The 14,896-nt window shown below is 42.5% G+C and overlaps 2 protein-coding genes across 2 annotated transcripts; both read left to right on the forward strand.

The window, feature by feature from the left end:
- The first annotated feature begins 2,819 nt into the window (after positions 1 to 2,819).
- Positions 2,820 to 4,916, forward strand: LOC127310481 (uncharacterized). Its single transcript, XM_071822141.1, has 3 exons — positions 2,820 to 3,385; positions 4,422 to 4,532; positions 4,791 to 4,916. The coding sequence occupies exons 1-3, from the start codon at positions 2,912 to 2,914 to the stop codon at positions 4,914 to 4,916; spliced, it is 711 nt and encodes a 236-aa protein (XP_071678242.1). The 5' UTR covers positions 2,820 to 2,911.
- Positions 4,917 to 13,314: 8,398 nt separating this feature from the next.
- Positions 13,315 to 14,509, forward strand: LOC139832393 (ubiquitin-like-specific protease ESD4). Its single transcript, XM_071822142.1, has 5 exons — positions 13,315 to 13,371; positions 13,469 to 13,597; positions 13,680 to 13,789; positions 13,871 to 13,946; positions 14,504 to 14,509. The coding sequence occupies exons 1-5, from the start codon at positions 13,315 to 13,317 to the stop codon at positions 14,507 to 14,509; spliced, it is 378 nt and encodes a 125-aa protein (XP_071678243.1).
- The last annotated feature ends 387 nt before the right edge of the window (positions 14,510 to 14,896 follow it).

Here is a 14,896-nt window from a genome sequence, read left to right on the forward strand (position 1 = left end):
TTGTGCGATGTAGGCAATAGCCATGCCCCATGCATATGAGTAGCTAGAAGTTATTGTGTTTCTGTTTTCGTGATTGTCCATGGAATTTGCCTTGCTACTAGCCTTCCACTACATGCATAGCGATAGCGTGATGGTGCGTCTCGAGATATCACCCATGTATATGGCTTGTGCAGGAATAGCCATGCATATCTATGGAATATCTGCATGTGCATGAACTTTGGAGGCATTGGCTCGACCAGTTCGTACATAGAGGATGTTGGCTATGGATTGTCGAAAAGTGTCTTTGGCTCCTCAGCACATGTGACCCCTTCATTAGTTCTTTTGAGAATTATACTACTAGCAGAAGTGCTCGTGCGTTGCATCGGGTGAAACAAAAACTCGAACGCTATAGTGTATCATTTGTGCTGACAATTCTCCTACCTTGTGCCTTCATCGACGAAAATGGTCACATTTTCTCATATTCATGAAGAGCATGATTAAAAAGAAATGGATCGTGAGCTTCAAAGTTATCTTTTAGAAAAACCTTGTCACTACACAAATTTTTGCTAAAATCGATTAACCCGACTAAAAAAACTCGGTTTGTTGCCACAGATTTTTTTAGATCTTATATTTTAACCCCTAGGAATAGCTACCGACATAATGGCGTCGGGGGATATTTTCTTGAATCCTTAATTTTTGTCAACTTGTGGTCGGCGGAATTAGAACATATCTTGAAGTAATATTTATTTATAACGTATGCACTACATTGATATTATACACCGAAAATAGCATAATTATATGTTTAAAAATCAGCAGTGAAGAAATGAATTGAAGATACTCAAATTGCGTACATTTATAATTTTTACCGATTAGAATAGCAGTTAGGTCTATTCGGGTTATAGGATTAAAAAGTTAATGAAACTGAAATTTCCACCGCCACCGCTGTGTCCTTCGCTCCATTGGGTAGACATCGAATCCAGCTGCTAGCTAGCGGATAGCAAGCTGACACACGCGATGCTTGCCAGGTCCTCACATAATGATTACCACATGCCATGAAAAGATAACAAACAGAGTAATTAGTGTTCGTCTGATTCCAAACTTTCGCATGTCAAATCGTTCAGTGCTACATGAAAACTGAACTACTGATTGAAAAAATCCTCACATAATTTGGGGAAACGCGGAAGTTCGACCACAAGCAGAAGCGCCCCCAGCCAACCTCGATAATTTTTTTCGGAGTTGCCGATTTCGGGGAAAATTTCGGAATAGCTCTGGCATCCTTTGGGGTAGTTACTTTCTTCCCATCCCTCGCCATCCTTCGCTCCACTTCGCTTGAATCTTTGTGAGGAGGCTTGTTGATTAGAGGAAACTTAAGCCATATAAACCGGCCAAACTCGGTGCGGTGGAGCGAGGTGGGACTATCTAGCACAAAATATTCATGTCAGGTGGCTAATCTAGTGCAGCCTTTGGACGGACGGAGGCCCACCAACGCAACTACCTCGCAGCGCAACGGGAGAACGCCCGGCCTGCGGGATCGATCAAATACACGGGTGGGTTCGTTCGGGATGGAGAAAATATAGCACGAACCGGTACGTACTTAATGGCATCGTGCAGTATTATGCGATTTGGTGGGAGGGCAAATCCATCCAATAAAAAGTTGGACGAAAATTTTGGCAGAAACCTTAGCTTCTTTATTATTATTATTAGGTATAGATTTACAAGTTTCTAAAAATTCTAAAAATAAACTTGGACATAGTCAATGATGTAACCTATATATATGAAAATACCAATGCAAAATTCTTTGTGTCATGGGTTACACAAAAAGACAAATCAGATCTACACTTTTTACGATTTTTGTGTCCCTCGGGACCATCACCCGGATTAATGTTAAAAAAAAGCCTCATAATTGTGGTTTTTCATTTTTTAAACAACATGATCATTGAAGCCTGGGTGCCAAAAATCTCCACTCATTGGTTGCATTGAAGAACGAATTTAACAAAAAAGAAACGAGATTGAAAACTTGAGCATGCACCTACCAAGGGTACTCGTTTTCTATAAAAAAAAACCCAAGAAAGGTAAAAAAAAAAATCATGCGAAAGAGTCCACCGCTAAATTGTTGATGTGCCTAATAAGGAGATCTCTTTAAAATAAAACTCAAGCAGGTACATGTTTTTATGGGTTATTAATAGATATTTTTGTAAATTATATAGGTGAAACTTTACCTCGTTCGACTTTAGGAAAATTTATATGCCTTATAATACGGAAAGTGGGTAGTACGTGGGAAGATATTTTTAACGGCCTGAAACAGAAAAGGCCCATAAGAAAGGCCCACTCGTCCTTCAATGGGCCGCAGCATACCAATCAGTATGGTTCCATTCAGCCCCTTTGTTCGTGGTTACGGTAAGCTTGCGGACATTTTCTTTTGACACTTTGTTTAGGGTTTGGTTGGCAGCAAACAGGGATATTGAACAAGGGTAAATAAAAATGGAAAAAAACGAGTTGTATAAGGCACGTATTCTTGATGATTCCATTTCTAAATACCTCTAGAGCTTTCAGTTTACTCGAACAAGTTGGCGTATGCCGTACTATACCTTCCTTGTTAAGTCAACAAAACGTGGAATTCACTCCAGCGGTGGTTTCAGACCAGGCATTCTTCAGTCCAGTGATGGTCACTGACATTTCGATCTGAATTTCTGAACCCTGGATGTCGGTAAGGCGACTGCAGCCACACGGAGAGGGAGAACTTCGCGAGACACGATGATGGTGGTCTCAGCCGTCTCTGACTGCGCTTCTGCTCCGGTGCTCCCCCCCTGGCGAAAAGTGGAATGGTCAAAACACATCAACGGTTCTGATCGTGAGATACCTGTTCGGATTCAGGGTTAATTTCGTAATTTCACGTTTCTGACAGATACGTATAGGCCCCGTACAAGCCCGTATGGCCCGCGACTGTTCTGTACGTATTCGGTCTACCGTCGTGTACGTGGCGAAGTCACGTGCGTGTACCGAAGCGGAAGGGACGTATAAAACCTTCGTCGGCTGCTCCGCCTCCCTCGCCCCACCATTTCCCCCCCAAATCAGGTACGGAGAAAACCCTCTCCCTCGGCCACTTCGTCTTCTCCACTCCGTCTCCAGTGCCAGTTCTCTTCTCCAATCCCTTCTTCTCCGCGCATTTCCGTCGAATCGGAGGCCGATGGAGGGTAGCAGCTCCACTGCGCGGGCGTCCGCCGCTACCTTGGTCAAGAACACCGGCGTGGCGGAGGCAGATGTGGTGCCGGGTGGATGGAGCCGTCGTGGTGCGGCCGCGTCGGGCGGAGGCTTGGTGCTGACGGTGGCGGATGAGCAGGAGCACGGACTCGGCGGCGAGATCGTGCCGGATCTGAATGTGCAGCCAATGGCGGAAGACCCTCTGGTATGTGCTATCCTCTCAACTCCTCAGCTTATTTGCCCTTATTTGATGGTGATTAGGGTTAGATCAAACCGAAGAACAGACGAATCATATATGAATTGTGATAAGGGCTTGATTACTGTGGACCAAATGGATCTAGCAGATTGGCCTATGGTTTGTGTATGTTGGCAAGGGTTTTTTTTAATCTGGTTTGACATCCGTGTGCATTCGTAGTTAAGGGGGATTTTATTGTCATGTGACCCCAATTTATATACCCTGTGCACAATTTATCTGGTTTGATTACAGCGTGCACAATTTATTTGTTAGTAGTATCATCAATTGTTTGGTACAGAGCTTCATTAGTAAGTTTTTATTACATGATGGCATAATTGCTTTAGGATTCACATTGATTTCTAAATCTATGGTAATGTTGTTGTGCTCCAGGAGTGTTATCTTGCTATGATGGCAACAACATTGACATAATAATTTGTTCCCTGCATTTATTTTGTAAAAAATATGATGCAGTCACAGGTTATGTTCAATTTTATCAATTAGTATATATACATGATTGTACACAAACATATGGGAAAATATGTAGTTACTATAATTGTACATCACCACAGTATGAATAATAGCATGTGTATCTATTATTTGAAAAGGCATGATTTGGCAGGACCTCCACTTATGGGTGTTAGAAGCTAAAAACCCCTAAATGCTGCTTAGTTAACATCTTATGGTGATAATTATTGCTTATTATTATGGTACTGCTGCTCCAGGGGCATTCCTCTATAGAATCTGGACTCTATTTCCTCTATGAAATTTATTATTATGAGCAACATTATGGTAAGGTGAAACATAATATTGACTATGATTACTCCATGATATTAAGATCAGTATTAATGATAGGTTGACAGAATTATGTTTCACCTTAACATAGTAGGAGAAATATAATGTTACTGGCCTGTTATTGTAATGATTGCAATAAGGATTTGTAGTATATGTGTTATGCTGGTATGATTGCAATTTAGATTGACATAATAATCTGTATATATTCCATCAGCTTGGTGAGACCTCCTCTGTCCGCAAGAGGAAGTTTGAGGAGTTTGATGACTCGGAGGACTCTGGCCACTCCTACATTTCCAGCGAGGTCGATTCCGGGGACGCCGTGTCGGTAAGAGAGCATTCTCAATATTGATTGTGCATGGTTGACAAGTTTATTGAACTCATTGCTGTACAATAGTTGTGACATATGATTGTGACATTGTTGTTTTGCGGTACAACTACTGATGCTTCATCTCGATAATGAAGTCAGCAAGTACAATGTGTCGTCATATGAGAAGAAGGTGGAGGAGAAGATCTGGGCTGAGGGAATCGGTGCTTACATGAAACCTGATGGGAGGTACTATCGCAAGTTCCATCCTCCAAGCAGGTTCCTAGGGATGGTATGCGTGAAGGACTTGTTAGCCATGTGAAGGAGGTGCACCCGAAGGATCTCCGCGACAAGGCGAACCATGCTGCCCCGAGGAAAGTACTGGAGTACTATGGTCGGGATTGACTGAATGCCTGAAAAAGTTTGTGAAGAAGTACATCATCAGTAGATATGATGATGTTAAGTAATGTATGTTATTAAGAACTGCTAGTTTATGTGTGCACCTTCTGTTATGGTGCGGTAACTATGTATGGACTTAGCGGTGAACTTTAGCTATGGTAGCTATGTATGCACTGTACCAGTGTGCTAGATGGTATGTAGCACACTGTGTTTGCTTTTGCTGGTTCTTCACTTTGTTATAAGATAAGTGAAGTTATGGATGGCTACAAAGTATTGTCAGCCTTTTTATCTACCATCCATGTTCTGTTGGAAAAATGGTAGTCCATAAATATTATCTTGTTTGCAAGGAAATGGTAATTCTAAAATTTTGCTTGTTTGAAAATTTGATAGTTCAGTAATATTGAGTTATGTACCAATTTGATCTCTGTCATAATGTATTCAATAGTTTAAAAAACATAGTAGATAAGTTACATGAATGAATAGCAAGCCGCTATGTGATGAGAATAGCAACCACCAATGTCATGAGAATAAAACAGAGTATCAATTTCATATGTTATTTGTATCTGATATTTCATATGTGAATTTAAAAAATCGAATTTGTAAAAAGTTCATATACAGAAAAAGTACAAAAGATGCATTGAAGGTTGGCAGATCAACCCAACCTTGTATGTTTTCATTAATTTGTTTTCGAATTGTCCTTTATCAAAATATATACTTGAAAGTATACTGATTGAAATAAAATGGTAAAGTTTATTTTTAATTTTTTTAATAATAATTGATATTACATACATGGGAGCCTATAAAAAATTGAGGTGATTTAGAGATGGTCGAAAAAATCACTTGCTCTACGACGGACCGTTTGGTATAACTTTAGCCCCATTTTTTAAGCAAGTGATTTTTTCGACCTCCTCCAAATCACCTGAAAATTTATAGACATGGTATGTAACACAATCAATCATGGAATGTGAAGATATTTTTCATTTTTAGATATTCTGGAATAACTAGTGGATGCTCCATGGTTGGGAGGTGCCGATACAAGGGTTTTAGTGTCAAAATGGGTCTACCATGGCCTAAAAAATACCAAACCACCTTGGATTGGGCCAATATTTGGCACACTTGTGCATGGTGGTGTGCCCCACCCTTTTTTAATTGCTCTTTGTAGGTTGGTTTTTTCATTCATGGTGATCCCATGGTTGGGAGGTGCCGATACTAGGGTTTTAGGGTCAAAATGGGTCTACCATGGCCTAAAACATACCAAACCACCTTGGGTGGGGCCAATATTTGGCACACTTGTGCATGGTGGTGTGCCCCACCCTTTTTTAATTTCTCTTTGTAGGTTGGTTTTTTCATTCATGGTGATCCCATGGTTGGGAGGTGCCGATACAAGGGTTTTAGTGTCAAAATGGGTCTACCATGGCCTAAAACATACCAAACCACCTTGGATTGGGCCAATATTTGGCACACTTGTGCATGGTGGTGTGCCCCACCCTTTTTTAATTTCTCTTTCTAGGTTGGTTTTTGCATTCATGGTGATCCCATGGTTGGGAGGTGCCGATACAAGGGTTTTAGGGTCAAAATGGGTCTACCATGGCCTAAAAAATATCAAACCACCTTGGGTGGGGCCAATATTTGGCACACTTGTGCATGGTGGTGTGCCCCACCCTTTTTGGCTTGGTGTTTGTAGGTTGGTTTTTGCATTCATGGTGATCCCATGGTTGGGAGGTGCCGATACTAGGGTTTTAGGGTCAAAATGGGTCTACCATGGCCTAAAACATACCCAACCACCTTGGATGGGGCCAATATTTGGCACACTTGTGCATGGTGGTGTGCCCCACCCTTTTTTAATTTCTCTTTGTAGGTTGGTTTTTTCATTCATGGTGATCCCATGGTTGGGAGGTGCCGATACTAGGGTTTTAGGGTCAAAATGGGTCTACCATGGCCTAAAACATACCAAACCACCTTGGATGGGGCCAATATTTGGCACACTTGTGCATGGTGGTGTGCCCCACCCATTCGCTCTTTGTAGGTTGGTTTTTGCATTCATGGTGATCCCATGGTTGGGAGGTGCCGATACTAGGGTTTTAGGGTCAAAATGGGTCTACCATGGCCTAAAAAATATCAAACCACCTTGGGTGGGGCCAATATTTGGCACACTTGTGCATGGTGGTGTGCCCCACCCTTTTTTAATTTCTCTTTGTAGGTTGGTTTTTTCATTCATGGTGATCCCATGGTTGGGAGGTGCCGATACAAGGGTTTTAGTGTCAAAATGGGTCTACCATGGCCTAAAACATACCAAACCACCTTGGATTGGGCCAATATTTGGCACACTTGTGCATGGTGGTGTGCCCCACCCTTTTTTAATTGCTCTTTGTAGGTTGGTTTTTTCATTCATGGTGATCCCATGGTTGGGAGGTGCCGATACAAGGGTTTTAGGGTCAAAATGGGTCTACCATGGCCTAAAAAATATCAAACCACCTTGGGTGGGGCCAATATTTGGCACACTTGTGCATGGTGGTGTGCCCCACCCTTTTTGGCTTGGTGTTTGTAGGTTGGTTTTTGCATTCATGGTGATCCCATGGTTGGGAGGTGCCGATACTAGGGTTTTAGGGTCAAAATGGGTCTACCATGGCCTAAAACATACCAAACCACCTTGGATGGGGCCAATATTTGGCACACTTGTGCATGGTGGTGTGCCCCACCCTTTTTTAATTTCTCTTTGTAGGTTGGTTTTTTCATTCATGGTGATCCCATGGTTGGGAGGTGCCGATACAAGGGTTTTAGTGTCAAAATGGGTCTACCATGGCCTAAAACATACCAAACCACCTTGGATGGGGCCAATATTTGGCACACTTGTGCATGGTGGTGTGCCCCACCCTAATAAACTTTCTCTTTCTAGGTTGGTTTTTGCATTCATGGTGATTCCATGGTTGGGAGGTGCCGATACTAGGGTTTTAGGGTCAAAATGGGTCTACCATGGCCTAAAACATATCAAACCACCTTGGATGGGGCCAATATTTGGCACACTTGTGCATGGTGGTGTGCCCCACCCTTCTTAAGTGGCTCTTTGTAGGTTGGTTTTTTCATTCATGGTGATCCCATGGTTGGGAGGTGCCGATACAAGGGTTTTAGTGTCAAATTGGGTCTACCATGGCCTAAAACATACCCAACCACCTTGGATGGGGCCAATATTTGGCACACTTGTGCATGGTGGTGTGCCCCACCCTTTTTTAATTTCTCTTTGTAGGTTGGTTTTTTCATTCATGGTGATCCCATGGTTGGGAGGTGCCGATACTAGGGTTTTAGGGTCAAAATGGGTCTACCATGGCCTAAAAAATATCAAACCACCTTGGGTGGGGCCAATATTTGGCACACTTGTGCATGGTGGTGTGCCCCACCCTTTTTGGCTTGGTGTTTGTAGGTTGGTTTTTGCATTCATGGTGATCCCATGGTTGGGAGGTGCCGATACAAGGGTTTTAGTGTCAAAATGGGTCTACCATGGCCTAAAACATACCAAACCACCTTGGATGGGGCCAATATTTGGCACACTTGTGCATGGTGGTGTGCCCCACCCTTTTTTAATTTCTCTTTGTAGGTTGGTTTTTTCATTCATGGTGATCCCATGGTTGGGAGGTGCCGATACTAGGGTTTTAGGGTCAAAATGGGTCTACCATGGCCTAAAACATACCAAACCACCTTGGATGGGGCCAATATTTGGCACACTTGTGCATGGTGGTGTGCCCCACCCTTTTTTAATTTCTCTTTGTAGGTTGGTTTTTACATTCATGGTGATCCCATGGTTGGGAGGTGCCGATACTAGGGTTTTAGGGTCAAAATGGGTCTACCATGGCCTAAAACATACCAAACCACCTTGGATGGGGCCAATATTTGGCACACTTGTGCATGGTGGTGTGCCCCACCCTTTTTTAATTTCTCTTTGTAGGTTGGTTTTTGCATTCATGGTGATCCCATGGTTGGGAGGTGCCGATACAAGGGTTTTAGTGTCAAAATGGGTCTACCATGGCCTAAAACATACCAAACCACCTTGGATGGGGCCAATATTTGGCACACTTGTGCATGGTGGTGTGCCCCACCCTTTTTGGCTTGGTGTTTGTAGGTTGGTTTTTGCATTCATGGTGATCCCATGGTTGGGAGGTGCCGATACTAGGGTTTTAGGGTCAAAATGGGTCTACCATGGCCTAAAACATATCAAACCACCTTGGATGGGGCCAATATTTGGCACACTTGTGCATGGTGGTGTGCCCCACCCTTTTTTAATTGCTCTTTGTAGGTTGGTTTTTTCATTCATGGTGATCCCATGGTTGGGAGGTGCCGATACAAGGGTTTTAGGGTCAAAATGGGTCTACCATGGCCTAAAAAATATCAAACCACCTTGGGTGGGGCCAATATTTGGCACACTTGTGCATGGTGGTGTGCCCCACCCTTTTTGGCTTGGTGTTTCTAGGTTGGTTTTTGCATTCATGGTGATCCCATGGTTGGGAGGTGCCGATACTAGGGTTTTAGGGTCAAAATGGGTCTACCATGGCCTAAAACATACCAAACCACCTTGGATGGGGCCAATATTTGGCACACTTGTGCATGGTGGTGTGCCCCACCCTTTTTGGATTGCTCTTTGTAGGTTGGTTTTTTCATTCATGGTGATCCCATGGTTGGGAGGTGCCGATACTAGGGTTTTAGGGTCAAAATGGGTCAAAATGGTGATCCCATCCAAGGTAAAACATATTTTATTAATGTTGTCCATATTTACATATCAACATTGTTCATGATAAGTATAGACTATAATTTTGTTGTTTAATTTCGTTGGCCCAACATGGACCAACCAAAATGCAATATGCAACAATAATGAAAGTGAAAAATGTTATTAACAAAAGGCACAACCCGAAACGGCGGATGGAAACGCACCATTACGATCTTCACGCGCGCCACGATCTTATCGTGCATGGTTTGCGCATGGCATGTTCCGGAAATGACGGACGACGTGGTCGGCCTATAAAAAGGTGTTCGTGCTGCCGTCATTGAGATCGTGCAAACCCTAGCTACAGCCGCCGCCACCGCCACCGCCACCGCCACCGCCCGCGATAGCCGCTCTCTCTATTCTTCTCGCCTCCTCCGTCTCCAAGGCTCTCATCCCCGCCACCGCCGCCATCTGCAAGGCACCCTCACCCGAGACCGCCGTACCCGGGAATCTTCTCCACGCCAGGCCCAACACCGTCACCTATATCTCATCGGAGACAGACCAAGACGGTTCCAACACTGCCTCTTCAAGTAAGTACACATCAAGACCTTCCTATCTACATCGTATGAAGCAACTAAAATTTGTATAGTTAGAGTCGCCGCTCCTCTAGAGTCGCCGCTCCTCTAGAGTCGCCCTCCTCTAGAGTCGCCGTGTGTCTTCATATTTGCGCTTGTTAGAATAATTTTCTTAAGTGTTGAATCTGATTAGGACTTGGAGTTGTTGTGCTGGTTGTGTGCATGCATGTGCACACCTGTAGTCAATTCGTTTAGGTTAAGTAAAACTTTAAACCTAAACGACATGCCCGAATACGTCGGATCCAGTCGATCCTTTGTCAGCAGTTTTCCTATATATGCATCGCTCTTGTAGCATGAAAATAGCAAACACTGCAATTATCGGTTTTTAAGATGTAAATTTTATTGAGGGGTTTCATATATAGGCCGGGCAGATGTTTGCTCTCAATTTTTTTGTATAAAATTTCACCATGATTTGTCTGTTGAAAGCATATCATCTCACACATCGTATGTACAATTAATAATGTCATCCCACGCATCGTATGTAAAATCATGTTGTATTCAAGTCTCCCTCTTGCACATTTAATTTAGTTTTTTGTACGTGACATATTACTTTCGTAATATAGTGTTTTTCCTTGATAGAATGGACGAGCTTAGGGGTGAAGTTTGCTGCAACATCGAAAAATGGTGTAGGCTCATGGCCCGTCTTACCGTGGATCAACGTGCTAGACTAGCTCTAACTAATTTAAGAAGTATGATGATGATTCCTTCTGTGAAGATGCGTACAATATTGATCAGGTACACCTTCTCACATGTATATTACGTAATATTTCATCACATGTTCATATGTCATTTGTAATTCGTGGATTATTTTTGCATAGTACTTATTGATTCATCTTCATTTTTGTTCCAGGTTCATGCTTGATGTTTTTGACCCTGCCACTGCTACATTCGAAATAGGAGAGAACAATGGCGTGGTGTCTCTTGGTTTTGTTGATGTTGAGTGTCTCCTTGGTCTGGTTAATGAAGGATTTTCTGCTGGGGAAATACTTACCGAGGAAGGTGAAGACGTGAAGCATCGCATCCCACCACAGTTCATAAGCAAATCAACCGGTAACATCGTTATCGACGAATTAATTGACGACATCATTAAAAGTAAACTTGCCGATGATGACTTCCTGAGGAGGGTAGTGCTAGTGCTTCTGGGAACAGTACTTGCTCCTATGGCGACGAAGATTGTCCCACACAAGTTCTATGCACTAGTAGAAGATGTGAACCGAATCTCAAAAATCAATTGGAATGCATTCACTCTTAGGGTTCTGTTGGATAGCATTAGGCTGGTAAGAAAAGGTAGACAAATCCGTCAGTGGCCAAAAGGGAACTTAGGAATGTTGCAGGTATGTATGGTCTTATGTCGGAGTGTTGTGCATACTACATCTCACTGCATTTTTCACGTATAGATAATTAATTTACTCTCCTTTGTTTACATGCATGCAGTACTTGTACTGGGAAAAATGTCAGCCGCTAGAAGGCGACTGTGCATTTAATCCTAAACTGTCCATGCGCCCTCTAATGAGGAACTGGAATGAAGCAATGCCACGCGGAGAGACAATTTTGACTATGAGAATGGTCGAGGTCGTGGTAACGTGAAGGTACTAATTTCAGTGTTACGAATAGGCACACTTAATTTTGTAAATAATCAATTCAAAACTGTAGTACTTAACTCTTGCATTATATAACGTGCAGATTGATGAAAATATCACTGAAGAGTATCGGATGATGGAGCCAGTTGTGCCAGATCCTGTGGCTGCTCATCGAATAACGCCAAGCCCGCGAGTCTTGTTCCAAAAAAGAAACCGGCTCCAAAACCCATTGATAACGGTCGACGGAAATTCGATAAATCGTTTAACGGGTTACCTAGATGCACAATTGCGTAAGATGTTGGCTACCATCCCTGCCTTATGTGCTCAGGTGAAACGCCTAATTGTTGTGTCATTTTCTTTTGTTATTGAAAATGCAATCGTTCATGAACTTATATATTTTTGTGTTGCAGAGAACATTGGAGATGTTTAATAAGGAAGGCGTGACTTACAAACCAGCAGCCGCACCGGTTTCCGGTAACATGGAGGACCAGGAAGATGTCAACTCTTTCCGGAACGGCCCTCGTGATAAAAAAGAGTTCATGTACAAGGAAGAGAGCGATTCAGCAGGAGGTGGAGATTCTATTCGTATCATTGACATGAACCTGGCTGATGAAGTTGATAAATTGGAAAAAAAATTAAAGGAGCCTGCTAAGAATGGTACTACCAAGAATGCAAATGATGCTATGCGCACACCTGACAAGGCTGGTGGACTGAATGGTACTCCAGCAGGAAAGCCATTTGGCGATGTTGGTAGCACACCGGATAATCCGTTCATCATTGAAAATGCTGATCCGGTGACATCAGATTCAGAAATTGATCTCGACGCAGTAAGTATTAGCAAGTTCTTATGTAAATCAAAGGAAGATGAGTTGGCTGGGAAGAGGAAGCGAACAATTCCCAAAAAATTTCAATCTCCCTATGCTCTGAAACAGACGCACCAAGCGTCAAGTCCGTGGTTCATCCACAAAAGGTAGTTTATTTGTCCCATTATTTTTAATATTCTCTATAAGAAATGTTGTATTTGCTAATCATTTTCATATGCATGCAGCTCTGAATTTCGATGATAAATCTGGAGCAGATAAAACTGCAAAACCGGATGCATCATGCGATTTGACGGCTGAACTTGTAGACGCAGCTATAGTCTTCCTCGAGATTGCATCTCGCTCAGACCAGCACAAAAAAAAGAATGTTTACCGGAGTGCCAGGGGCGATGAAGTTAACGCTGAGCGGCTACGTGTTGTTCTCGACGAAAAATGGTTGTCCGATGATGTAAGTGTGTAGAACACATCTATTCCATACATTTAATATTTACATGTATGTTATTAACATATAATGTCATTATGTTATTCGCAGGTCATTGATGGTTACATTGGGCATTTGAACCTCCGTGTTGGGGATGATCGCTTCTTGTGTCCGCATGGAGATCAAAATATCTAGTAGACCGGGCAATTGCCGGAGACAAACCCAAAGAATCCAGCAAGAACATGGATAGCGCGATGGTAAGATCTGGCGCGGTTGGTAGAGTGTTGACGGAATACACCGTCCGTGACAAGGTACGTAATATATGATTGTTATAAAATATTGTAGTACTCTGCTAATAAACTTGCCGAATGACATCTCATTTTTTTCATATGTTCTAATTTTTTGCAGGTTTATTTTCCACTCAACATTGGCAATACACACTGGACGACCGTTGTCATGCACACACCGAAGCAAGAATTCCAAGTTCTCGACTCGCTTTATCCTCTAGAGTTTACGTTGGAGACTGTTGAGGCACTTGTAAGTGAAAAACAAATTGTCCACATTACTTCTAACACACTGAATTGCGCAAATTAGCATAAGCTGTTATCTCTCTACAAAGCGCCAAAGTGCAGATGACATGCAAGTGGCCAACGAAGTCACGAGTGGAAATCATCCCGACGTTTCAAAGTGGCCGATATTAGAGTACGACATGCCGCAGCAACATGACGGGTGAGTTAATGTTACACCAATTTAAGTTTATGATCAATACATGAGAGGATTAACGTTATCGAGATTTTGCATTTACAACAGGAACTCTTGTGGATTGTTTGTGATGGAATGCATGGAGCATTGGGATGGGGACCGGATGACTGCAGAGATTTCACAGGTTTGTTAAAAATCGTCTGTATGTACACCCTTGGATTAACAAAAATGTGTTACATCTAACCCATATTTCGTAATATTGTTTAGATCAAAATTAATGGAAGGCGAAGACGAATTGTCGCTGAAATGATGTTATCACCTTCGAACACGTTAGAGATGGTGAAAGAGAGAATTCGGTCCGTCGCTTCCAGGATCAACAAGAAGACATAGAAAATGGTAGATAAAAGTTTGAGTGGTTAGGTTTTAGTCCCGAAGAAGGTTTCCTGACCATGAATAGCTTTTTTCCTTCTATCAACTATGTTATGTTGTCAAGTGACCATGAATACTTTTTTCGTTTTGTTCAAGACATATGGCTATCCTATTATTTTGTTTGCTTAATCATATATTCTTGTTTCTTGTTTTATTGAGGTGCACATACGTACACACACGTACATATTTTTTGATCATGATTTCTTGATGATTTTTCGATTGCACACAAACACCGAAAGTAACATTTAAGCTACATACACAAACACAAAGTGTACCAAGTCGGTATCATTTTCGTTGTGCGATTTTTTTCAGGTGTAGACACACGCTATGCAAAACTAAAGAATCATACACCAACATAGTAGCCATTTTTCAGCTACACACTCACACACACAAGAAATTTACACCTACACACATCAATTTCGTTGAAGATTTTTCAGGTGCACACACACACTTTGCATTTAGTCAAGTAGTTCAACCCATTTACAAAACCGTAGTATAAACATACACACTTCACATAACATAGATCTATCTAGGGTGTGTTTGGGGCAGCACCACTCCAATCTATCTTCGGCTTCTTCTCCTCTGGCCACTGTCCCAAAGTGGCCCCCACGAAACGAGGAGGGCTTGTTTGATAACACATGGGAAAACTCCAGGACGCGGCAGTCCAATATTCATGCCCATCGCTGATGCGAGTGTGTGTCCACG

Source organism: Lolium perenne, chromosome 6 (assembly GCF_019359855.2).
Source record: "Lolium perenne isolate Kyuss_39 chromosome 6, Kyuss_2.0, whole genome shotgun sequence".
Classification (NCBI taxonomy): domain Eukaryota; kingdom Viridiplantae; phylum Streptophyta; class Magnoliopsida; order Poales; family Poaceae; genus Lolium; species Lolium perenne.

Coding starts and splice junctions, on each gene's coding strand:
- LOC127310481 (XM_071822141.1), top strand. CDS start 2,912: ATGGCCCGCGACTGTTCTGTACGTATTCGGTCTACCGTCGTGTACGTG. Junction 3,386..4,421: donor CAATGGCGGAAGACCCTCTG/GTATGTGCTATC, acceptor ATATTCCATCAG/CTTGGTGAGACCTCCTCTGT. Junction 4,533..4,790: donor ATTCCGGGGACGCCGTGTCG/GTAAGAGAGCAT, acceptor TCCTCCAAGCAG/GTTCCTAGGGATGGTATGCG.
- LOC139832393 (XM_071822142.1), top strand. CDS start 13,315: ATGGTAAGATCTGGCGCGGTTGGTAGAGTGTTGACGGAATACACCGTC. Junction 13,372..13,468: donor AATACACCGTCCGTGACAAG/GTACGTAATATA, acceptor AATTTTTTGCAG/GTTTATTTTCCACTCAACAT. Junction 13,598..13,679: donor TGGAGACTGTTGAGGCACTT/GTAAGTGAAAAA, acceptor CTCTCTACAAAG/CGCCAAAGTGCAGATGACAT.